Source organism: Condylura cristata, unplaced genomic scaffold (assembly GCF_000260355.1).
Source record: "Condylura cristata isolate star-nosed mole 26May11 unplaced genomic scaffold, ConCri1.0 scaffold00018, whole genome shotgun sequence".
NCBI classification, from domain to species: domain Eukaryota; kingdom Metazoa; phylum Chordata; class Mammalia; order Eulipotyphla; family Talpidae; genus Condylura; species Condylura cristata.
This window is the reverse complement of record NW_004567119.1, coordinates 6,371,957-6,398,484: the sequence shown is the minus strand read 5'-3', so window position 1 is coordinate 6,398,484 and position 26,528 is coordinate 6,371,957. Positions and strand designations below refer to the sequence as shown.

At 37.6% G+C, this 26,528-nt stretch overlaps 1 protein-coding gene across 1 annotated transcript in view; it reads right to left on the bottom strand.

Annotated features, from left to right (window-relative positions):
* Positions 1-308: 308 nt before the first annotated feature.
* SMARCA5 (SWI/SNF related, matrix associated, actin dependent regulator of chromatin, subfamily a, member 5) overlaps positions 309-26,528 on the bottom strand; it is a 27,314-nt gene continuing 1,094 nt past the window's right edge. The window contains exons 2-24 of the mRNA XM_012726757.1: positions 22,088-22,199; positions 20,587-20,753; positions 19,063-19,163; positions 18,574-18,674; positions 17,652-17,831; positions 16,622-16,777; positions 15,856-15,987; positions 14,395-14,463; positions 14,082-14,191; positions 12,742-12,968; positions 10,103-10,224; positions 9,862-10,014; positions 8,258-8,390; positions 6,794-6,942; positions 6,505-6,624; positions 5,640-5,750; positions 4,992-5,105; positions 4,575-4,697; positions 3,747-3,879; positions 3,044-3,162; positions 2,512-2,724; positions 921-1,028; positions 309-598 (exon numbers count right to left, since the gene is read on the bottom strand). Coding sequence (XP_012582211.1) covers positions 533-598; positions 921-1,028; positions 2,512-2,724; positions 3,044-3,162; positions 3,747-3,879; positions 4,575-4,697; positions 4,992-5,105; positions 5,640-5,750; positions 6,505-6,624; positions 6,794-6,942; positions 8,258-8,390; positions 9,862-10,014; positions 10,103-10,224; positions 12,742-12,968; positions 14,082-14,191; positions 14,395-14,463; positions 15,856-15,987; positions 16,622-16,777; positions 17,652-17,831; positions 18,574-18,674; positions 19,063-19,163; positions 20,587-20,753; positions 22,088-22,199 — 3,019 coding nt within the window. The 3' untranslated portion in view covers positions 309-532. The remainder of the gene's footprint in view (positions 599-920; positions 1,029-2,511; positions 2,725-3,043; positions 3,163-3,746; positions 3,880-4,574; positions 4,698-4,991; positions 5,106-5,639; positions 5,751-6,504; positions 6,625-6,793; positions 6,943-8,257; positions 8,391-9,861; positions 10,015-10,102; positions 10,225-12,741; positions 12,969-14,081; positions 14,192-14,394; positions 14,464-15,855; positions 15,988-16,621; positions 16,778-17,651; positions 17,832-18,573; positions 18,675-19,062; positions 19,164-20,586; positions 20,754-22,087; positions 22,200-26,528) is intronic.

The following is a 26,528-nucleotide window of genomic DNA, read 5'->3' as shown; positions in this document are numbered from 1 at the left end:
AATAATTGGTGTTGCCTTTTTCTCTCATCCTACTCATATAATAAGCAAGGAGAATGCAATTTACATAATCTCTCCAGGTAAGACTCAATAGCACTACAAAGAAGATACCCAAATTTCTGCAAAGGCAAAGTGAATTACAGTTACACAACTAAGACTGAAGGGGTGGATGTCATTTGCAATTTTTTTCTGTTGTTTGCTTTTTTTAAGATGTTTGCTTTTTTTAAGCTTTACAAGTATAGAAATTAAGAGTTGATAAACAGTCACAATCTTCACAAATGGAAAAAGAAATCAAATGAAACATTTATTAGTAAATGATGCCTATTTTATTCAAGTGTTATGATAAAAAAAAATTTCAGCACAGCTGTTGTGTTTAAAAAAGTGAAACTATATACTATATGTCTCTAGCTCAGTAAACAGATGAACCTGATGTCTGAATGACATAACAATTGAGCATTGTACAGTACATCTTATGAAGACCCGTAAATTAAAGAACTACTGGTTTAACGTTAGTGATGATGAAACAAATACGCATTCATAGTTTCAGCTTCTTTTTTCTTCCTCGACCATCAGGTGCTCCATCCATTTTACGTTTCTGCGTCTACAAACAAACAAAGGCTTATTTTCATCACCAGCTATTATCAATGGGAAAAGCATCCCCATGTAGCAGCAAGTACCATATTCTTACCCAAAATAATTTGGATTTTTGAAAAAATTTACCTACTCATTTTACTGACACAGTAACGAATTTTCACTAAATCGAATTTAATCCCTGTATTATGAAACACCACAACATGATGCAATTCAGTTAAACTTTAAGTGACTTAGGACTATTATTTACGAAAACAAATATACCAACAATGTCCAGAATCTTAAAAAGGTCACATCCTCTAAGAAAATATCTACAAATTTGTGACACTTACGGAAGGCTTTGGTCCTCTTTTCTTTTTCTCTGCCTTCTCCTTTTCCTCTAACTCCATGTTTTCTCTTTCTATCAAGGTAATTAAGGTATTACACCTCCGCTGGAGCTCCTGAACATAAACATTAATTTATAAGATAAATATGCATTTTCTACCTTTAAGTTTTCATTATTTACAATTTTTAAACAAAGGTGCTTTAATAAGGTAATAAAAAATTATCTACATATCTCCCAATAAAAATTTTATAAAAGGAAGTGACTGTCACACACAATCCATGCTATGAAACATGACAGGTATTTGTAAATGTTTTTACTTCCTTATTGAAACTCATGCTGTCAGGTATTCATCATAAATCCTTCCTTCACCTAGGAATTAAAGCATTAAAAGCACACATACCTCAAATTACATGCAATACTGCTATTTATTTCTATGCCAAAAACTGCTATTTATATCTAAAAGCTTAAAAAGGTCAACATTTGTGTATTTCAGAGTCAAAATCAACTAGAGCGAACAGTAACAGGCACACAACCTTCCCTTCAAAAGCATCACCAGGAGTCAGGGCAGACAATGTACTACGATTTTGGGAATTTGGGGAAGACAGCCACGGAAGTTTATGAGATGTTCTATCTCTTCTCTTCCTACAGATCTAGAACCTTCAGGTAGGACTTTAAAGGGTAGGGCAGACGGAGTAGAAAACAAGTCTATCTGCATTACTGCTAGTTACTGACTGAGCTAAACTGTGTTTTTCTTATAGTGTTAGCACTTTATAAATCTAACCAAGTCCTTTTAAAATACAACTAGAGACTTACTACAGGAGATTTAGAACATTTGCAGTGACAGAGAGCACTTCCTCTGACAGCTGCAGTGATACACCAAGCGAACTAAGTCAGAAGGAAAAACAAATACCAGGTGATACCACCAATGTGTTAAATAACAACTAAACAGTGCAAGTTTTTAAGTTTATAGTCAGATAAAGACAAGCTTAAAAACTAACCCAAAATAGCGGGCTGCAGAAATGAATCATCCACAGGGGAGTGAGGTGGGGAAAGGGAGCACAGGGATGACCTGTGCGCTATGAATGATTTACTGCGGGTGGACTGCTGTGGTTACACTCGACGGTAATATTACCTCAGTTAAAAAAAATAAAAAAAATAAAAAAAACACTTTAACCTGACAATATTGTAGCAAAAATTTACTTCCAAGGTAATTGCAACACAATTTTCTAATTTAAAAATAAAGAATATTAGGCCCTCCCTGGTTGCGCAGCGGGTTAAAGCACTGCACTAAAAAGCTGAAACCACTTTTGCATGAGTTCGATTCCCGCTTGCCCCGGAGGTGACCACATGGTGTGGCAGACCTCTCCTGACCCACCCACTGCTCCCCTCAGCAGTGTACTTCGTTGATCTGCCTGTTCTGCTCCCCACTCTGACTCTGGTGAAGTCGTTCGCCACCCCTGAGTCTCTGGCCTGTACCTCAGTTCTGTATGCACAAAATAAATAAATCTTTAAAAAAAAAAGAAAGAAAAAGAATATTAAATAAAATTTCTCCAAACTACTTGCTTTTGCTTTGTTGCACAAATGACCCAAGCACTCACCATGGCAGTTCTGGACTTAAGAAACCAGTCAAATCTGAACTGAGGAGAGTTGCGAATACACTGCCGTAACTCATCATAAACATTTTCTTTGTCAAATCCAAGCTTGTGAAGCATACAGATCAGGAAACGATCCTCTTCTTCAGTGTAGTTCTTTCCTTTGTTTGTACCATATGATATTCTCAGCTGATGAAAAGGTGCTTTGTACCGTCCAATCTATCAAAATTGGATTTTATATTATATAGGATTATATAACCTGTACTCAAACTTGGGTTTAGTAAAATTAGTTATATACGTGTAGTATCTGAAATCAGAATTTTCCAGCCAAAGCCTTAATACATTATATAACATTTATTCTGAAACAGCCTTTTAGATTTTAGTACTGTAGAGAAATATATATTCCGACTTCTGATACTAATGTAAGGAAAGGGTTAACCTTAGTACCTATAACCCATACCTCTAACCCAGATATAGTACCTGTAAACAGGTAAATTCTACTGAGGTTACTGAGCAAACTTTAACATTTGAATAATACCTTTGTGTCAAGTGCTTTTTTGATACTAATTCTTCTTTGAATTCTTGCCTCTCCCCTCTCAATCTGAGCCATAATCTTCTCTATGTCCTGGAGCTCATTGCATCGTTCCCAGAACACAGCTGTAATACAATGAACGTTATGCAGGTGCGATGGAGTGCAAGGATGGGGAGGGAAAAAAACCCTATTAGTATAAATGTACTAATTTATTTGCTAGGTATTAAAAAATGCTCTTATTTTCCCACATCTAATACTACAAAGCCAATCACAGTTACAATATTTCTCAGTTTCTGCTAAAATAAGATGAACCAGATGGCTTAAGTATGTTCCATTTCTGACTTAGGTTATGTTATATTTCTGCTCACACAGCACAATTATACACATTCACTCGAAATCCAACTAACATCAAAAAGCACAGGCATGTCATACTTGAGAAATTACTATGAGAAAAATAAAAGCACAATTATGCAGGGTCTTGTTCTTGTTTCTTGGCTGGCGTTAGTTAAGGGTTAAAAATAATTAAGTAACTATGCCATTTTAAAGAAGGGTGTATTTTATAATCAATTTTAAAAACATAAAACAAGCACTAAGTGTGGCAAAAGTCAGTTTCACAAACATAATTCAGAGTAAGAAAACAAGACCTTTCCAATAGTTCTCCCAAAGTCTAAGAACAATTTTTCATCTATTAAAATAATAAAAGAATTACCTGAGTATTCAATGACTTCTTCTGGAGTTTTTCCTTCTACTTCTCTTGCTATATTTTCAATATCATCACGACCCCACTTCTCATTAGCTTTGATAAACTGATTAAAATCTCTCTTATTCCAATTAGTAAATCCCTTCAAAGTAATAGAAACAAAAAATATTTACTCAAAGCACAACAAACCTGGAAAAGAAGCTATTTTACTTTACTAATGTTTCAAAGTATTATGAAAAATAATTTTTGGAGCTCCTAGCTTAAACTTTTTTTAACGTAGTAACTTTTCCTTTTTTTACATGCTTTCAATACATCATATGTTGCTTAGATACACTACCCAAGCAATTAAATCTGAGCAAAAGAGTAAGGAATACCACATGAAAAGGTGACATTTTCACTAAATTTTAAGTTTACAAGAAAAAATGGGTATATAGGCTGTACAGCAAAGTTACAAGCGAGTGGGAAACAAAAGGAAAATTAGAACCTTAACTGTAAATGAAGAGGATGTTTAAGTACCTCGCAAAGATTTGTGTTCGAGAACAACAGTTTATAGCAACAACACAAGACTATTCACAGGAAAAGAAAAATGGGAACACTGGAAGAAAGATAATAAAAAGGACACCCCTCTACCAAGTTTAGGGAAAATCTAAAATCATCTCACCAACCACAACAGCTAATGACAATCAAAATATAGCACTTACCTATATATCATGCTTATCCGCTCCAATTAATGACTCTAGCTGAAAGCAAACTTTGATTTTCTCTATTTCCCAACACAACTTTTAACACAGCACCTCATAAAATAACAGTAAATTTTGTGTTGCTTGAAGGATGTACCTGCGTCAGAAGTTTCTCTTTTTCCTCTAACTCTTCATCATTAAGGGGCTCAGCTTCGTCAATTTTCAGCTGTTCTTCTTTTTGTGCCTGTGCTGCATTTGGTAGGTCAGGATTTCGAGGTACCTAAAAGTATTTTTTTCTATCATCAATTAATAAGTTTTGTCTTTAATTTTAGAAGAACATGATTAACTAACCATGAAAAAATACATACCATTACATTAAAAACAAACCAGGTTATATATTTTTTTCTTTTAAAAGAGTGGGAGATTCAACTTTATGCACTTTACATATACAACTAAGATGAATCATGTTCCTTTTCAGTGAAGCTTACAATAACTGAGTATTAAGAAATAACACGTCTACACTCTCAATGGTGCTGGAATAAGGAAAGGACACAAAGTGGAGAATTTCCATTACCTTGTACCCAATAGTTTTTCTGTAATATAAAATTTCTTTTTCCAATAATTCAAATAAGCGTGGAGGAAAGAATTGGAAATCCTGGACATTTGGTTGTTTTGGAGGTCGAGGAGCCTAAAGAAAAAGAAAAATAACACTGTAAAAAGGAACAGGACCACACATGGACAAAGGCACAAACTAGCCCTGAACAGTTCACCACAGTTCACATATAGCACCAACAGGGACAGGACAAAAGAATACAATGGAGAGAGAGCAAAATGGACAATGGAGGTGGATTCTGAGGACTCTGGGGGTGGGGGTGTCTTAGGGGGGAACCCTGTACTTCCAAAATATGAACATTACCTAAATTACAAAAATTTTAATCAAAGGTATATCAATAAAAAGCAGCAACTCTGCTTTGAATTCATCGTTTATCTTCTTCATTTCATAAACCAAACAAGTCAATACATTTCCCTAAGCAACTTACAGCATCTTTCAGTAAAACTGAAATGACAACCACTAAATGCACATCCAAAGTTAGTGCTTAGAAAATTCAACTAAAAATTCAAGGAGGCACACTTTATCACAGAAAATGTAATTCTCAATCTAATTTTACTGCAAGAATGTCACGAAAAGTAATTTACATTTCTGGTATTTTGGTTCTCTCACCTTGGGTGCTTTTGGTTCACTGACACGAAGAGCTTCCCTGAAATAGGCATCAACAGCATAGTTGGCTTTTCTTTCTCGCTTAGGCGGTTCAATCCACTCTGTGAATGCAATCTTGCAGGTGGGAAACAACTCAAATGAACAACTTTAATTATACAATCACACAGCTTACACACAATGCCATTCGTATTTGTACAACATTATAACAATTATTTATCAATGGAAAGATTATCATAAAACTTGGACTATAAACTACAAGGACAGGGACTATATTCTGTTGAACACTGATTAGCATATAGGACTTTGCTAAAGAGTAGCACAGGAAATTCAACTATTAACTAAAGTGAAGATAATCCTCTTGGGTGCTACAGAATGTACACAGCAGCAGACAGCATTTCACTGTGACCTGAATTAGTATAAAATGTACATACATGTGGCCTAGAAAAAATCTGGAGATCATACATATTTAAATGTTAAGGAAGAATTTTTCTCCTTCTACTCTGTATAAAAATAGCCAATTTCTTTTACAAAATAAAACTTTCCCTTTGATTATTACCAATCAATTCCACTGTTAACAAAAACTCAATGAGGTGCCGCGACTTCAGGTCGCCAGTGACTAACTCTCAACTATACTACATCACTATTTGCCCCACACAACACACTCCACTGTAACAGTGGACAGTAAACTTTGTATGTAACAACTGTAAAACTGTTTAGAGCTTGCCAATTAAAATTTGGGCACTAAATGTAACACAAAAGTAACGTAGATGTGAACAAAAGGAAATTAGTTCTGAGGAAGTTTACAAGACACTACACCTAACACTTCAAATTCCAAGTTTCAAATAACCAAGACCTCTTTCTAAATTACCTTTTGTTTTTCCCTATAATCTTCTCCTTCAAAGTTATAAACGCTCGACTCTGTATCCATTGTAAAGTTTCTAAGTGAGCTTTCACCCATCTTGGAGAGTTTTTCATTCATCTCTGCTGTCTAGGGAACAAAAGAACTTTGTCAGATGTTAACAAGTATAAAAAGCATGAGAACTATATTCAAAATGAATAATGCTTTACATCCACAAATGCTTTCTTTTATAATGCATTTCTCAAGAATTCCTACTAAAAATTCATATACTAAAAATACCATTTAATCTACGTCTCACCTTCTTTGCACCTCTTTCCAAAATACCATCAATATCCTCATCTGTAATCTCACTTTCCTTTGAAGCAAATACATGTGTTGCGCCATGTCTGATCATCTGAAGCATTTCATCTTTCCCAATTTTGTTTAGATTCTGATCCACAAGTCTTCCTGGGGGGGAGAAAAAGATTGTGCTGTGTAATGTTAATTGAACAAACTTAATTTTATGGGAACTTGGAATACTTGAAATTTTAACTGAAATGTAATACTGAATCATTTTGATTCAAGTAACAAAAGCAATCACACAAAATAAGGAGAAAAAAAAGGATCATTGCATTACATGACTTTATGCTGTAAGGAAACAATTATGGCATTAGCATGAAAAAACACATCGATCAATGAAACAATGAAAAGTCCAAAAATAAATCCACTTGTTATATGTATTATAGGTTTATAAATGGGCAGCAGATCTCAACTAACAATTCACCAAAGAGAATATCCAGAAGGTCCATGAAAGAGATGTGGGGAAATTGCATCTTTGCTTCTAATAACGGAGACAGCAGGTCAAAGCCACAAGGAAGCATCACCAATGAGCGTGGCTCACGTTAAAAACACCTGCAACAATGCTGGGAAGGATGTGGAGAAAGAGGAACCGTAAACACACAGTTGATGAGAATGTAGGTACAGCAGCGGTTTCGGAAGGTAATCTGCAACTTTAAAAACTAAATCAGACATTGATCTAAGTGCCAACTGAGGACTGGGTTAGGAAGACACAGCATATATCTAAACAGAGTATTATTCAGCCATCAGATGAAATGCTGCTACTTACAACAAAATGAAAAGTGCTTAGGGAAAGCAAACCAAAATGACAAAGGTAAAAATACTGGATAATTTGACAAAGCAAAATATTTATAAAAACCACCAAACTTACAAAAGCTAGCAGATAGTACCACAGTTTTGGACTCCCCAATAAAATGCACAGTATCTGTGGCTGTTAAGAAACTTGGGTATATCCACAAAATGTTTCTTTGGATTGACAGCTACCTCAGCGCTATCATCATGTTCTCAGTCTTACTAAAACAATTTTCCTGTTGCATAGGGAGGAAGCTTTTCAAACAAAATGTTATGTTTTCTCATGCTTTTAACCTCGTTTCTCAGTTTCAAGCCAGTAGCAGCTGAATGTATTCAAGCTTTGCAGTTTAAATATACCCACAAATGGAATTAACAAAGGTAGGAGCACAAAATTTTGCTTCAAAACTTGCCCCCCAAAAGATATTTAAGTCAACAGATACAAACAGCTTCCCTAAATTTATCAAGATGAATTTCTACTCTTGTAGGTCAGTAATTTTTAATCCTTTAAAAAGTATTTTATAGATGAGAATAATTAAAAACAAGAACTACACAGCAGAGTCTGGGTGAATGAGAGGGGTAAAAAAATAACCAGCCATTACACCATCCAAAAGAAACTTTCAGTTCCTGGACTTACCTTGCTGGATGACTATGGAATCCAGTCTGAGTTTCATCTCGGCGCGCTCAACTATTCTCTCTTCCACGGTGTTATCAGTTATAAAGCGGAACACTCTGACTGTCTTAGTTTGTCCAATTCTGTGTGCTCGATCCTAAGCAAATTACCATGTTACTTTGAAGTTAGAAATACACAAAAATAATATTTGACTATATAAACAGAAAAATGAAATATTCTGAAGGACAGCTTAAAATATATTAGAAAACCCTAATAAAAACAGATTTGTATTACACTGTTAGATTCTCTGTTACTTGTGAAGATCAAATCCGTTATCCCACAAAGAAACCTGTATGGAGGCACGAAACAGCTGCTCCGGCTATGAATGAGTCTGTTAAGCTACTGTCCTCCTGTCACGTTAGATGCATCAGATTAACTGTATAAGATTACACCAATGATCTAATGGCAGCCAGATAAAATTTTTTTCAAGTTTGCTAATAAGTTTTTCAAGATCTTTTAACCTTAAGTTTAAATTCAAAGTTTTTCTACCTGAATCAAATTTTCACCTGAAATTTAGAAGTACCGTGGTAAATGAACTCCACAATGTCAAAACATTAGTATTTACAAATCACACAACTATATACAAGTAGTAAAGTTAATTTGAATTTTATCTTTTGTGTCACTTCTGGTAAATTCACAGACCACATTCCTACAAAAGACCCATGTTTCAAATTTAATTTTCCCCAGCCACCTTTACACAAAGACCAGAGGATAAAAGGCAAGTAATTTCACAGTTGGATTTATGGGGATTCAAATTATTAGAAATATCAAACTTAAGATTTTTGTTTTCATATTAATCTACAATCTACAGATAGTATTTTTCAACATAAGAATTAACTTTCTGATCTGTTAACGGTATTCCCACACAAGGGCATATATTTTAAGCATCTCATGTGACAGGAAAACAGGATAGTAGTTTAACAAACTCATTTCCTTTCCCTCCTAGAACACAACTATGTATCATTTACCAATTCCCTTGCAGTCAATTATGCTATGAGAATTGTTGTGGCCAGTGAATGTGGGAGCACTTACAAGTCTGATCCATAAAAAATTCCCTGGACAGGCCCTCCCTGGTGGCACAGCGGGTTAAAGCACAGCATTAAGAAGCTAAAGCCACTTTCGCATGAGTTCGATTCCCGCCTGCCTCGGAGGTGACCACATGGTGAGGCAGACCTCTCCTGACCCGCCCGCTGCTCCCCTCAGCAGTGTACTTTTCGTCGATCTGCCTGTTCTGCTCCCCACTCTGTCTTTGGTGAAGCCTCTCGCCGCCCCTGAGCCTCTGGCCTGTACCCCAGTTCTGTAAGCACAAATAAATAAATCTTTAAAAAAAAAAAAAATTCCCTGGGCAATCCTCAGCTCTCTTTTGCCACTAGGCTACAGAGGACAGAATAGGCCTCCAAGTTCTTAAGACCTGGCAAAGTGGTTAAGATAGAAACACCCCTGTTTAGACAGAAGATCACTGCAAATATCCTCCAACTACAGGATCTGGGTAAGTTCCTAATATCTGTAGGCTGTTTATTAGCTTGTTTTAACCAAAACAAGATAGAATGCATTTGTTATCTGCTTACCATAGCCTGGAGATCAACTTGGGGATTCCAATCTGAATCATACAAAATGACCACATCAGCCGTAGCAAGATTGATACCAAGACCACCAGCACGTGTGCTTAACATGAAAACAAACTTCGAGCTGTTTGGTTCATTGTATGCATTGATAGAGTCCTGACAGACAAAAAATATATAAAACATTGTCAGAAAATTGTTCGCTCTGGTGTTTTTTTGTTATCTCCTTTCCCTGTATTCTACTCACTTGTCTCTCATCATGGGGTGTTTGCCCATCCAATCTGCAGTATTCATAATTTCTCCACATGCAGTAATCTTCCAAAATGTCCAATACTCTTGTCATCTGACTGAAGATGAGCACCCGTGAACCTGAGGGAGAATGTAACAGTCCATTGTCAGAGATTGCAAAAGTAAAATTTGTTTTAATTTAAGGCTAACCATTACACCGTAATTCCAAATGACCTCATTGATTATAAGAAAAATGTATGTTACCAACCAAGCCAGTCATTCCCTACATCTTTCTCACCGTGGAACAAATAAATAGTAAAGTGTAATATTCTTATAATACATAGTACGGGTTGAGTTCAACTGGGAAGGTACTTGCATCTGGCCTGGGAGGTTTTGACAATCCATCGCGAAGATAATCATTTCTTTATTCCACATAAAATTAAAAATAATTTTCCAGAGCAAGTGCTCCCTCCATATGCATGGTCTACACATCTCCCATCACAATCCTAGTACTCAAGACCCTGCCAGACCAAAGGACCTTAAATATGCACCTCATATCTATACTAGCAGCCTTTCACTTAATTGATTCAAATTATTCAATTGTCTTCTAGTTCTTCAACCAGCTGAAGAATTATGAAAAATGATTAGAAAAGTATTATGTCTTAGAAGCTGATGCTGATAATCTATTGCTATTCCACTTTCCCATACCCCAAGTGCATGGACGATTCACTATTTTCCATATCCCTGAAAAGTTTAACACAGATTTCATTAGTACCCCTACCAATTCCAATTCCTTTAATTACTAAGTTTTCAATGAAAGTATTTCAGAAATACATTTTCATAAAAAGCTATAAGGATGATAGTGAAGGCAAGGATAAATAGATGGGACTACATCAAGTTAAAGAGCTTCTGTACAGCAAAAGAGACATTACAAAAAACAGACATCCCACTGATTGGGATAAAAATTTTCTCACACAAAACTAGCAATAAAAGATTGATCACAAAAAATAAAAGGAGAACTGATGAAACTCAACAAAAATAAAGTACACAACCCCATCAAAAAATGGGCAAAGAAACTATTATTTAAAAAAAAAAAAGGGTCAGAAGTCAGAAGAGCTAAAAAGACTTTCTCCAAAAAGGAAATGCAGATGGCCAACAAGCATATGAAAAAATGTTCAACATCACTTGTAATAAGGGAGATACAAATTAAAACCACAATGAGATATCACCTCACCCCAGTGAGAATGGCACATCTTCAAACAACTAGCAACAACAAATGTTGGCAAGGATGTGGAGGAAAAAGGAACTCTCCTGCACTGCTGATGGGAATGCAAACTAGTACAACCACTATGGAAAACTGTTTGGAGGTTCCTCAAACTGCTAAATATGGAGCTTCCCTACAGCTCAACAATACCACTCCTAGGTATCTACCCAAAAGACACAAAAACAGATTCAAATTTATGTATGTGTGTATACATGTGTGTGTGCATATATACCCATACATACGTATATACATATGTCTACGTATACGCATACACACATGTATACATATACACATACATGCATGCATACACACACAAAAGAAAAAGAAAAAAAAGATGTAAGGATCCTCCTGGGGGCTGAAGGGGTTAAGTCACAGCACTATCAAGCTATCTACAGCCAGTGCAGCACAAATTCAATCCCAGCCACGGAGGTGACCCACATGGTACAGCAAACATCTACTGTCTCACCTGCTGCTTCTCTCAGCAGTATTTTAGTCAATCTGCCTTTTCTGAGCACCACTCTGTCTCTCGTGAACACTCTCACCATCCACCCACCTCTGGCCTACACCCCAGTTCTTCGATGCATAAATAAAATAAACTTTTTATTAAAAAAAGGTATAAAATAAATTTACTGACCACTCTTACTACTGTTTCTGATAGCAAATATCCAATAAGATTCATCTACTTATGCAACTGTCATTCTTAACAAAGTGTACAGAGAAACACAAAAAGGGAAATCTGAAATGCTCCAACTTTGTAATGCTTTATTTTATAGAATAATTTCTGTATGAAATGCCTGATATGTAGGATTTGCTTCAAAATAATCTAGGAAAGTATACACATAATAGATGAATGAGCTGAAACTTAGTTTGGATTAGCTGAAACTTTTAAAGCTAACATTTACTCCCCATTCGTGTAATTTAAATACACCTGTGTACTTGTCACACTCTTTTCATAAAAAGTCAGCATGTAAATAAAATGGCCTTGGACTCATGCATGTATTTAGTAAAAAAAAAAATGCCCATAAATAGTTAAAAACAATACCACAAACAGAACGCCACTGTCTATACATAAAAAATGTGAGACGTGTGTGCAGGAGAGAAGAGCACTTAGGGCATTTTAGAACAAAATGCTGATATGTCTGAGAAAGCATATATGAGAACTCTTTCCCAAAATCCAGAGTGTGACTGTCATAACTGCTCATTACTTTCTAAAAGACTTAGGGAGTCAGTGTGTGGGTGAAAAGGGGGAGGGAAGGAGATTCAAGTAACACATACCAGCTTTCAAATGTCCCACAGTTCAAGTAGTCACTTAAAAGTCAAGCAATCTGTCATTTTAACATCAGCATTATTAAAAATTGCACTACTACTAAACTTGATGCCAATAACATAGATACCTTGTTCTTTTAATTTAGGGAGCAGCTTGTCCAACACCACCATTTTGCCACTGTTGGTGACTAGATGCATATCTGTTGTATAAGGTGGACCAGGTTCAGCTCCATCAAAGAGATAGGGATGATTACAGCATTTCCTCAACTGCATCAGGATGTTCAACAACCTCATTTTGTCCATCTTCCCTGCAGAGTTTAGTATATCTATATCCTTCATTAATATCCGAGTATACCTAAAAATTAGAAAAATATTGTTAAGAAGTCTCCAATATTCCCTTTTGCTGCCACTTATAGACTTAGAATGTAAGTCCAAGAAAGGAGAGCCTGAAAAGACATGAAAGTTAAGAGTAACATGAATACATTATGACTGAAATATAAGTAAAAACCAATAAGGGGTGGGGGGAGTTGAAATGTGAAGGCAGTTAAGTTACAGCCAAAAGCTAATGTCTGGGTTGCAAAGATTTTGGAATCCCTAAGAATATGAATTCTTAAGATTATCCTGCAGCAATGAGCTATGTATTTAAATATCAGTTTCAGCACCCTAATCATCAGAACAAAATAGACAACCTATGTTTAACAACTTCAAATATGGAACATATATTTGTCACATATAAGTCACAATTATGACTGATTAATTAAAGTTTACTACATGCCTGACTGAAAAACACCTGCATTCCCTAACAGTGACTTGAGTCTTAGGTCTCTCCATCAGTGTCACAGCAGATAAGCCTACTAGCTTTGCTACCCTGTATTTCTAAAGTTGAAAGACTGAGGCTAGCCTGTATTCCCTGATGGTCCTCTTTCCCAGATAACATACACCCATCTGTTCAGTCCTTTTACCAACTCCAGCCCCTTGCAAATTATGAACTAAGAGGTGTTGCAAACAATAAAGAACAGAGTGACTATTCATTTCCCTCCTTGACAATACACTCATATTCATATATGCCAAAGTAGCATGTTTTCCTGAAGCCACTTAACACTGATGATTCATATTAAGCTTCTTATCTACAAAAAAAAAAGTTTTAATGCTAAACTAAATCAGTAGTTTCATACACCCACAAACGTTGAAAAAATAAAGATAGGAGAAACTTAAATGACTTTCAACTTTTTTATTTCACCTAATTCTGGTGCTTTAAAGTTAATGATTCAAAGCCTCCCATCCTGATATTCTGTCAGTTTCAATACTTTGCATCAAAAATTTGGTTTAAGTCATTTTCCTAGAAAATTCTATAGCTGACTTCTATTCAGCAAAAAGAAATTCCTTGATAACTTACAATTTAAGAAAACAAAATACCAATGAGAATTAATGAGTACTCATTAGGTTACCAACCTCTCAGAATACATACCATTCCCTCTGCATCTTACTGAGACCCACGTAGATTTTCACTTCCTTCTTTGGAGGCAAACTCTTCTCAACATCAGCCTTAATTCTCCGAAGAAGGAAGGGGCGCAAAACCTGAATGAGCCAAAAAGAAAAAGGAAATGACCTTATCTATACTATAAATATTTCAGTATTTCAAAATTGTCTGTAAAATATATTTAAAAAAGCTTATCTGGGCCTTCCCTGGTAGCACAACAGGTTAAAGCATAGCCAAAACGGCTCTATTATTTTTCCTATTAGAAATACAGGGTACTTTAACCCTAATCCAAAATACTTACCATATGTAGCCTCTCAACCAGCTTCTGATCCCCAAGACAATTGTTTGTATCAAACCAGGAATCAAAGTCCTAGATTAACAAACAAAACATTAGGGTCAACAATGATATGAGCTAAAAATACCTATTTTGCCAAACACTACAATGATTTTGAGAATTTCTAATACTAAAGTTGTGAACCTCAAAAAGCATTTTGTTTATATCCCTATCTTTCACACATGCATCAGTTAGCAACGAATTTTCAGAAAAGTAATTTGATAATCATATTACTTCCTCAACATTTCTCTCAAAAACATGGCCTAATGTCAGTGAAGACAACTGGAAAGCAAATTTAATAAAAATTATTAGAAAACATGGAAAAATATTTTTCCTTGCCTCAAGACTTTGTAAAAACCTAAAAATAAAAATCATCTTATAGTTTGTTCTTTATGACCATTCAAATATAAGGTTTCCACAGCAATATTCGTTTTAATTCAATTTATTCAAAGTGAGGTCGAGATAACCAGAATTTCACTGGTGCATGAGTAGAATGTGACTAAGGACAATTTCACTAGCCTCTCCTTGACAATGTAATCTATTTGGTTCGGTCAGTAAGCTAAAAGAATTTTCTGGGTTAACTGAAGCAAAGCTTTCACAGAAACTAAACAAATGACTTTCAATGTGTAAAAAAAATTATCTCAATCACAAAAACATCTACATTCAAAAATGTATAGAAATAAAGCAGCTTTCTGGGACTGCATAAATGTCTTTCAAGAACACAAATTTCTCTATTCTTTTAAAACAACCCTAATACAACAAACCAAAAAGAACATCTATTTACAACTTACTTAAGTTAAGTGGTCACCAAAGCCCCTCCCCAACATTCAGCCACCAGAAATGAACTCTGGTCTACAAAAAAACTGCAATTACTAATGTGCACAAACTTTTGACATGTAGATTATATTTCTAGGTACTACCAATGGGCAAAAAGCTAATTAATCTGCCAATAAAAATAATCTATAAAGGTAAAGACTGGTCCTGTGTTTCTAAGAGCATTAAATAAAACAGTAAGAGGGTCCAACAAATCTGAACATCATCTTGGGGCAAGGCCATCCCTGGGACTCACACACAGTATGAAGTTTCACTTGGGAAATGCCCTTCACAGGGCCTTTGTAACATAAGCAGTCCACTCAGGGCCACTGAAAGTGAGGTCAACAAGGCTACCAAGTAGAAATGCTACTTTGTGACATTCCACAAGGAAACAATTATTTATAAAACTAAATTGAAACCAAAAGACACAAAAATAAATGTCTTAGGTTACATAAAATTTTGCAGGTTACAACCAGGTTAACTGTAAAAAACATGAGGAAATTAATGATTATCTCAAGTAGTACTAAATGGCAGGTCAATTCTATTGCAAAACTGTTCAGCACCTAATAAACACATTACTTTTAGTTTAACCAGAAAACAATTAGCATTACTTACATCAGCTGAATTAAAAACATCTGGCAACAAAAAATTAAGAAGTGACCAGAGCTCATGCAAGTTGTTCTGCAGAGGTGTTCCAGTTAGTAGTAGGCGGTTTGTAGTCTTGAATTCCCTCACTATTTCTGACAGCTAAAAGAACAAAATTCACCATTAGAAAATTATGAGTGTTGGTCAAAATCTAAATAAAAGTACAAATGGTTTTCATATCTAGAATCAAATAACTGGGCCTCCTTGGTGGCACAGGGCCTAAGTCTCAGCACTACCAAGCTATCTCCAGCCACTACAGCCTCAGCCTGTTCCCCGGCCAGGGAGCTGACCCACGTGGTACAGCAGACCTCTCCTGTCTCACCTGCTGCTCCCCTTAGTAGTGTACGCTCCCCGCTCTGTCTCTAGTGAACGCTCTCACTTCCCTCACCTCTGGCCTACACCCCAGCTCTCGTATATATAATAAGTATATAAAAAATAAATCTTTCCGCCCTCCCTGGTGGCGCAGCAGGTTAAAGCACTGCACTGAGAAGCTAAAGCCACTTCCGCATGAGTTCGATTCCCGCCTGCCCCGGAGGTGACCACATGGCGCAGCCGACCTCTCCTGACCCCCTGCTGCTCCCCTCAGCAGTGTACTTCGTCGATCTGCCTGTTCTGCTCCCCACTGCCTCTGGTGAAGCCTCTCACCGCCCCTGAGCCTCTGGTCTGTACCCCAGTTCTGTATGTACAAATAAAATAAATCTTAAAAAAGAAATCTTTCAAAATAATATCAAATTACCTTAGATTTTTCATTTTTGATCCTGTGAGCTTCATCTATAACTAAATATCTCCAATTAAATTTTTTGAAAACAGACTTCTCTTTAATAAGCATTTCGTAAGATGTAACACACACATCCCATTCTCCTGGTAATAAAACATCTCTGACAAAAGCAGCCTGTGTGGCAAGAGAAAAAAATTTTTATCATGCAAAAGTAAGCTATCAACTAAATTTACTGATGACAATGTAAAATGCAAAAAGGGATGAAAATATTTTAAAAAGCTACTTATTTATATTATGCAAGCATCTATAACTAGCTTTCCTACCACGAACAGAACTTGATTATTTATCAAGTTTTTACAGCTATTTAAAAACTTTTACAGTATACTAAGACAGCAGTATTAGTGTTCCTATTTTACAGGTGAGTAAACTATAGAATAGCTATATAACTGGGCTTCAAACAGTAATTTGATTAAGCTAATACTCAGTGTGTATAAAAGGAAAAAAGAAATTGAGAATCATCACTATAGTCAAAGGAAAAACAAGTACATGATCCTTCAAATGGTATTTTTTATCTGAATTTTACATTAATAGTATTTTTGTCAATCAATCAACACTGTAATTTATTTCAATAGATACCACCCATACTAACTCACCAGGTTACTATAATTAACTCAGTCTATAACAACTAGTGTTTTATGACTAGTTCCATTCCTTACATTAATGTAAAAAGTCTGGCTCCTGAAAAACTTCACCCACTTCCACACTCAAAACTTCTTTTAAGAAACAAAGGATTTTCTAGCATGTAAAGTCTGATTCTAATATAACCACTTCTACAAGCAAGAGAAATTATAAAAGCATCACTTCCTATAGCTCACAACTCCTTTACCCAGCATAGTTCTGAGCCACCAAAACATCAGATTTGTAAGCTGCTAATACTTGTGAATTATCGCATCCCTTCTCTTCCACCTCTCTCGTCAGTTGTCCCCTCCTCCAAACCTATTTCAAATTCTTTTAATATCAAAAGTATACTGCAATACTATACACTTACTCTTTGTTCTTTATCTCCTATTAAGCAAACAGATCTCAGTGTCGGTACCCATCTCTTGAACTCACTCATCCAGTTGTGTAACGTGGACTTAGGCACCAAAACCATATGAGGACCAGGAATGTTTCTATAATGTTTCATATAGCCAAGAAGAGAGATTGTTTGAAGAGTCTTTCCCAGGCCCTGAAAATTTTCAAAATAACCATAAAGCAATGAAAAAGGGAAAAAAAAATCCTTCATATTTATACATCCTGACATTTACTGAGAAGATTTAAAGGGTAAGGTCTATGATTACAATAGCTAACACAATTCAAGAACTTGGCATGTGTCAAGTTTCCCAAGTGTTCTATCACTGAGTCTTCACAAGTCTATGATGAAAATCCCATTCCCATAGGGCCAGAGGTTTAAATAGCTCCTCCGAGGTCACTCAGTAGAACTAGAAATGAAATACATTTATTTTGACTCCATACTTCTGCAAAATAATTTAGAAGTTTTAGCACTACCCTTATATAGAAACCTTTTAAAATATTCACTACATAACTAGTAAATAGTAAACAAGAGATAATTTTTAAGAGACAGGACTAGACAAGCTGCCACCACCAAGAAAGTACTTGACAATAAACATGCAAAAGACCCCAACTTTTTTTTCACAGAAGGGAAATAATTCAATCATAGTACTAAAAGTGTGTTTCCCCAAAAATACTACTTTAAAATTTATTACACGTCACAGATAGCTCTTACAACTCAAATACGGATCCCAATAAGCAACAAACTAAAGCTGCTTATAGCAGTTTGAAAGGATTAGTGTACCAACAGTTCCAAATTGTAAGCAATAAAAGTATGTGCTATCCTGACTTAATGTTAACGAATGTAATGGCATGTTTTATCTTTAAAAGTAGGAATAAAAATACTACCAAATACATACCATTTCATCTGCAAGAATACCATTGATGCCATTCTCATACAGAGAAATGAGCCAATTTAATCCTCGGACCTGATAATCTCTCAATTTACCCCATTTCACATCTAAAAACAAAAGAAAAAAACTCAGTGAACGTTTAAGACAAGACATAAGGTAGGCAGTTCCATCAACTATTCAGATTTAACCTGGGCCTCGGGCCAACAACATGTTTACTCAACTACTTCTTTACTGAATGTTAAAAGTAAGAATTTGCAAGTTCTGAGTCACTAGAAGCAGTTGCTGAGCATGAGCAGCAGAGCTCAGTTAAGAGAAGAAGACGGTAGTGCAGGAATCCAGCTGGAAGCACCAGTCCCACAACCAGTTGGTGTGTGAGTTCTATCCCTCAGTGGCTGTCTTCCCCACATAATAAAGGACTCTTCAAAACCTTTAGTTTGTCTCAAATGTGTCTCAAATCAAAGATCATTTTTAAAAAGTAAAACATTTATAGCATACATGATGGCGAGTCTTCAAAACGAGTGCAAACATTGGTAGCTTTGGAACTTTCTGTGAGTAGTTCTTCATCTTCCTCTTGCTCTGTTCTACGGTGTCGGTAGCTGTCAAGTTTAAAATAAAAATCAGATGACTTGTATTTTGGCTTTAATTTTAATTATCATGTACTATTTCAACTAACAGTTGAGTAGCTAACCAAGATTCCACAGGAATTCTTTAACAGATACCTACATTAAGATTTAAAAAAAGCAAACAGGGGCCTCCCTGGTGGCACAAGGTGTTAAGTCTCAGCAGTATGAAGCTCTCATAACCACTGCAGCGCAAGTTTGATCCCTGGCCAGGGAGGTGACCCACATGGCACAGCAGACCTCTTCTGTCTTGCCCACTGCTCTCCTCAGCAGTGGATTTTAGTCAATCCACCTTTTCTGCTCCCCACTCCATCTCTGGTGAATTCTCTCACACACTAACTCCCTCTGGCCTGTACCCCACTACTTGTATGCATTAATAAATCTTTTTTTAAAAAAAAAGTATTTTGACTAGAAAAAATGGGTAAAGATAAATCAGAGGAATAGATTATATCAAATAAAACTAAGGTATTATGTTTATTTATTTTTTTTTTTTCAAGACAGAGCTCACACTACCATTTCTGTAAACTCTGTAGTAAATTTAACATTGCTGGTAACAGTTTGTAATTTCTTTTATATAAAGTATTTTAATTCCTGATCACATTTCATATTTTATTTTGGATGTTACTCATAGCCATTTCAAAGAGCTGAGGTTGCCCCAAGCCTATCAATTATCAATAAACATGTTAAGTCACCCAACTAGCATGAAAATTCTAAAACAAAATTTTAAACAGACTGCTGTGGCATAAATCATCACAACATTCAGCATATTCTTCAAGTAAATGCTCATGTGGTTAAGGAGACTAAAACAATACATAAATGAGATCAAAGTTCAAGTTTAGCTTATTCTAGTTACTTCTATATGTTAGATAGATCCACTAACCTCCATATTTGTTTCCTCTTTAAGGAATGAGACTAACACCTGAATTCCCTACTCAATAACGTTGCTGTAATCTATAAACTGCTACAAAAAAAAAATGGGGCATTATGCATATTTTCATTTATTTATACATGTACAGCTATACCCTGCCAATTAGCTAGACCAATAAGTACAGCACAGAAATACATACTTTTTATTTATGCATACAGAACTGGAGTACAGGCCAAAGGCGCAGGAAAGGTGAGAGGATTCCCCAGAGACAGAGTGGGGGGCAGAACAGGCATACTGAAGACATACACTGCTGAGGGGGCAGTAAGCAAGAGAGCTCTGCTGAGCCATGTGGGTCATCTCCCTGGCACGGGATTGAACTTGTGTTGAAGTGGCTTCTGCTAGCTTCATAGTGCTGTGCTTTAACCCACTGTACCACCAGGGAGGACTCTAAAATACATACTTTTAATGTAAGTTATCTTATGCCTCCAATGAATAAACTGATTCAACTATGAAGTATAAACTACTACTTACTCCCCAACTGACAATAAGTTCTGTTTCTCATCCTTTTTTATTCGTGGACGCCCAGGTTTCATCTTTAAAGGTGAGGTTGGAGTCTTCTGTGCAGCAGGTTGAATGAAATGTGCAAACAGCTCAGTCTGCTTTAATAAATACTCAAATCGATTTGCTCGGTCAGTTTGCTACCCCCCCAAAAAAAAGAAAAAAAATTAAGACACTGTATCAATGTAACTCACTTCCATACAGTGACCGCAGCAATATAAAATGGCCAGTATACCAACAAGCAACAACCAACAACCTAAATGAGTGTCAACAGCATCATGTGCTAACAGATTTTGGCAAAAGAGCCAAAGCCAACACACTGTGTGATCCACCACACAAAATTCTAAGTAGTTACAGAAAGCAGGTCTGAAGTGGCAAGGGGCCTAAGGCACAGAACTGTGACAGAACTGTTCCATGTCATGTCAAGTGTGGTTAAATGACGTGGACCTGGCAAAACTTGGAATGATAAAGCTATTGTATAAATATTTCAACAGTTGAGAAAAATATGAAATAAAAAAATTAAACATATTATATAATACAAATGATTTTATTCAGCAGTGGGGAATACACTGGTCATTCATCAGCTAGCCCAAGTCTAATTTTAATAAAGTATTAAGCTTGAAAAACTTTACGTTAAGGACGTATTTATGAACATAATGCAGTTCTTCACACTCTTTATCACTAATCTTAATGTCCCTTTTTAAAACACCAAGACTACAAAAGAATAAAAAAATATATATATTTAATATCCTCGAAGTCCTAGTCTTCAGGTAACAAACTTTTACAGACAATAGGTTTAATATTTAATATATCTTCCTACAGATGATTAAAATGTCCGTTTTAGAATGAACCACACTTTACCCACCAAAGCAAGTATCAGAAGTATCCAAAAGCATTACAACTATATGAAAGTTATGCATTTTTTTTAAAAAAGTTTTTTAATGACACCATATTTAACTTAGATGAACAGTGTTAAAGTGAAGATCATGACATTGAAATGGGAAATGAAGCTAGGAGACTAAAGAACTTTGGAAGAAGTGAGTAAAGACTTGCAATAAAGGTCATCGTAAACATGACAAGCACTGTAAAGACTACAGAAAGTTCCCATCATTTAATCAGATTTGTGTCACACATACTACCCTGCAAAAATATGAAGAGATCTGAAGAGATCAGATCAAGGCAAAGGGGGCAAATAAAGAAACAAAATCTACCCAATGGAAGGAGAGTGAACTAAGTGATGGGAAAGAGATAAATTTATGAAGTTAAACTTCGAAGACTATTAAAATTATGAGGTACTATCAGGAACAGCTTGGGTATTTGCTAACACAGGATCTTTCTGTCACTAATACTAAATAGATATATGGGGCTGAAATAAGAGTAATATATTTCATACCAATTAAAAAAAAACACAGAAAGCTGTACATATTTAATCACCCAATAAAAAGTTAGTATAGATTCTATGCACAGAACATACCATTTTTTCTTCATAGGTAGGATCTGGTTCTTGGATTTCTTTTTGTTTTCCAGGAGATGCATCATCAAATACTTCCTGGTGTGTGGGGGAAATCATGGAATTATTCTTCAAACTTAGCCAACACACCATTATTAGACTGACATATGCCTATTTTAAATAACATTCTATACCAAACTTGTTAGTGATTTAAATAACTATCATTTGACCTAAAAGGAAATACAGATAAAAGAAAATACCATAAAAACATCTATCTGAAGAGATATAAAACTATTCCCCTAAATCATACAGAGGATTATAAACCAATGTTATATTAATAAAAATTAACAAATCCATAAAGCCAACAACCCATTTAATCCAAATACATAAAGTTCATGGCAAATGCCAAAATTTGAACATAAGGGTGATTATCATTCTAAAAATGACTTTCAGAGGGCCTCCCTGGTGGCACATGGGGTTCGGACTCAGCACTATGAAGCTATTGGCTGCCACTGCAGCCCTAATAAGTTCAATCCCCGACCAGGGAGCTGACCCGCTGCAGACCTCTCCTGTTCCACCCTGCTCCCTTCAGCAGTGTATTTCAGTACATCTGCCTCTTCTGCTTCCCACTGTCTCTGCTGAATATTCTCACCCCCTATACCTCTAACCTACACCCCAAATCTTATATGCATAAACAATTTAAAAAAAAAAGCAAAGATGACTTTCAAACCAAGTTAAATAGTATAATGTGTGCAGAACGTCCCCTTATCACAAAATTGCAGGAAATCTACTGTGCTACCAATAAAAATTCTACACAAATGTATACATGGAGTATCACTACTAGCCTCCCTGATTTCCAGCTTCTGGAATACTCAAAAAAAAATTTATTGCAAGCAAAACAGAATCATCTTTTTAAAAAATAATGGTTTATTTTTACAGAATTTTGTGCCTTTCCCATCTCAGGTGTAATCCCTGTGGGCTTCCCATCACCAAATCACCCATGTGCCATCACCATAATTCAGTGCACTCCCCCTCCTTTTTTTTTTTAAAATAGTCTTTAGCTACAATCTACTTCCCAAATTGGTAGTAAATTTTTATAAAAATATTTATTCACTCTGGCACTCTTTCAATGAAATGCCACAAATAACAAATATCAGCAACAACTTCACTTAAAAGTTTCACTTATCTATTTAAAAAAAAACATTAAGATAAAAATGTGGGGACTCCCTGCTGGAACTAGGGGTGAAAGTGAAGCACTGTGAAGCTGTCCACAGCCACAGCAGCACAAGTTCCACCCCCCAGCCAGGGAGTGACCCACAAGGTGCAGCAAACCTTCCTGTCTTGCCCACTGCTCCCCTCAACAGAGTATTTCAATGCATGCCTTTTCTGCTCCCCACTGTCTCTGGTGAATACTCTCATCCCTCGCACTTGTGGCCTGTCCCCCAGTTATTGTATGCATTAATATTTTAAAAAATGTTTTAAATTAAAAATCTGCTTTATAAAAATGATAAAAAATATTAATTTTTTAAAAGATTTATTTATTTATTCGAACAGAACTGGGGTACAGGCCAGAGATGCGGAGGGTGAGAGGATTCACCAGAGACAGAGCGGGGAGAGGAACAGGCAGATCGATGAAGTACACTGCTGAGGGGAGCAGCGGGCGGGTCAGGAGAGGTCTGCCTCGCCATGTGGTCACCTCCGGGGCAGGCGGGGATCAGGGCTCGAACTCTTGCAGAAGTGGCTTTAGTTTCTTAGTGCAGTGCTTTAACCCGCTGCGCCACCAGGGAGGGCCACATAAAAAAATATTAATTTTTATAAGTGATATACAATCTGCAGTTGGCGACACACACTATATATAATAAAGCTATTTGGGATTAGAAACTTGTGGGGGTTGGGGGGGGAAACTAAGTGGTCCTCTGATCTATATTCAGCTTAACTTCCATTCCAAAACCTCAGGGCATCTATGTAAAGTAGGGGAGACAAACCTCTGGTCTCCACAGGTGAAAATGACAATCACCTTCCTGGCCTATCAAATGCTACTGGAATACCATTAAAGGTTAGATACACCCTTAAAATACATATTTTCCAACAGTACTCATTATTATTTTTAAAGATTTATTTGTTTATGCATACAGAGCTGGGGTGCAGGCCAGAGGTGCAGGGGAGGGGCGGCGAGAGGATTCACCAGAGACAGAACGGGGAGAACAGGCAGATGTACTGAAATACATTGCTGAGGAAAACAAGGGGGTGGGGGGTGGGGGGTCAGGAGAGGTCTGCTGAGCCCTGTGGGTCACCTGCAGGGCAGAGATTGAACTCACACTGAAGAGGCAGCACCTGGCTTGTAGTGCTGCATCCTAACCACTGCACCACCAGGGAGGGTCCCAAGAATACTCATTCTTCATAGTCGAAGAAAAAAAAAAAAAAACTCAACTCCATGGTTAACTCCTGGTTAACCATGTACATATCTATATATCCGATTTGTATTTGCCCTCAATTTAGCTATCAATCCAGTCAACAGTGAGATGAAGATGAACAAAGGCGCCACTCTGCCAAGAAATATCCTAATGAAATAAAGTGAGACTGCTCCCTTGCCTGTAAATACCCCAAGCAAAAAAGGAAAAATTAACTGAAAACATAGGAAGACTAATATTTCTGGGAAGATTGGCTTTGTCAGGAAAAAATCCATGAATGCAAGATTTCAGTTATTTTCTTATTTTGCAAAAACCTTACTTAACCTTAAATTGCTTATTCAAACAAGAAAAGGCATTTTAAAATGTCTGGTCAACTGTGAAACAAACTGTCAGCTATCTATGTATGAACTGAAACTGAGTTTTTAACCAAATGAAATGAAATAGTTTCTCATTTCTGTTAAGGAAACTGACTGAGAAAATACATCTACAGCCCCCAACCCTAGAAAAAAAACAAAACTAAAAGTAGCCAGTGACAAGAGGAGTTGATAAAATAGGAATGCTGATATTCCTATACCAAGAAGGTAAAAATAGGTCACTCTCGAGTAAATTAAATTAAACTTCAAAAACCTTTTGTGAGACTATCGCTGGATGGGAGTCCGCTGAAGAGTCAGACCTGGATTCTATTGCAGTTTACTCACAAAACTCAATTTTGTCATCTGGCAAACGCAAACATCACTAACTCACCGGGTAGTGCCTACCACATCAGGGATCGTATTTAGACTTTAATTCCACCTGAACTTAAAATAGCAACCAAAAACCGAAATACTGGGTTTGGGACTCATAATTACTCGCTCCTGACTGATAATCCAACGAGCTGTCTGGGGAGGTACACACTGCTGTTCCAGAACCTGAGTGACAGGCCCTTTTGTGAAGCCGATGAACACCGGGATCTTCTCTACTGCACATTTACGCAGCTGTCTGCAGCCGCACGGCTTTTCACAGCCCCGAGCAAGCCTCAAAGCCCCGAGCAGATGAAGTCTGTAAGAACCACTTGAAGGCCGTAAGGGGAAAGCTGGCAAGTCAGCCATTAGAAACTGATCTCAAATCACTGAGAATCACCAATCCTATTCGCTAAAGCCTGCCCTCCTCGCCACGAAGTTCTCTCCACGCTAGTTGGCACTGCTACTTCACCCAGTTGGCCTCCCGGTGCCCAAGTCAACTAAAGTACTGAGGGCGTCAAGTAAACGGCGCTCCCATCCCGCGCTGCGCTCAGGGTTCATTCTTCTAGCAGTTACCTCCATGGCGTCTTAGGCGGAAAAACCCCAGAAACCGTGGGACGGCGACTACGAGAGCTCTCAAAACAGATCGAAGGCTAAGAATAAACCTGGGAAGGAGAAAGTCACCACTGGCTTCCCAGACATCGCCAAGCCGCGGGGGTGCCCCGGAGACCCGCCTGCAGGTCTCCAATCTCCCACCGCGACAGTCACCACCCTGGGCCAACCGGCGTCCAGAAGGCGGCTCTGCAGCTAGCGGCACCGCTCGTCCAAAGCAGGCCAGACCAAGCGCCCGCGCCGCACCCCCTCCCCGCACCCCCAGAGAAAGGGGGCCCCCAACAGCTGCTGGGCGTCGCTGCCCTCCAGCGCGGCGCGGCCTGGGAGGGGCCTCCGCTCCCCGAGGAGCAGCTGCGCCCCGCTCAGCCCAGCGCGCACGGGGCCGGCCAGCGCTCGCCATTGTTTCTGCCCGGAACAGACGCCGCCCCCGCCGGGGCCGGGCGAAGAAAGGGCCGGGAGCCGGCTGCGGGCTTTTAAACGCCCGCGCCTCGCCGCGCAGCCAGCCCTGCCCCAGCCGAGCGCCGCGCGCTCCGCGGCCGCGGCCAGTGGCGCTAAGGGCAGATTCCGTGGGCGCGGGGCCGACGGGCTTTCGCGCAGACCTAGGGGGCGGGAGAACTCCTCTCGCTCTCGCAGCCAACACCCGGGCGGCACGAGCGTCGTCAGCCTCCGCCTCGGACACCCTAACGTGGCCGCCCGGGCTCCGCCGGCGCCGCCGCCGAGGGC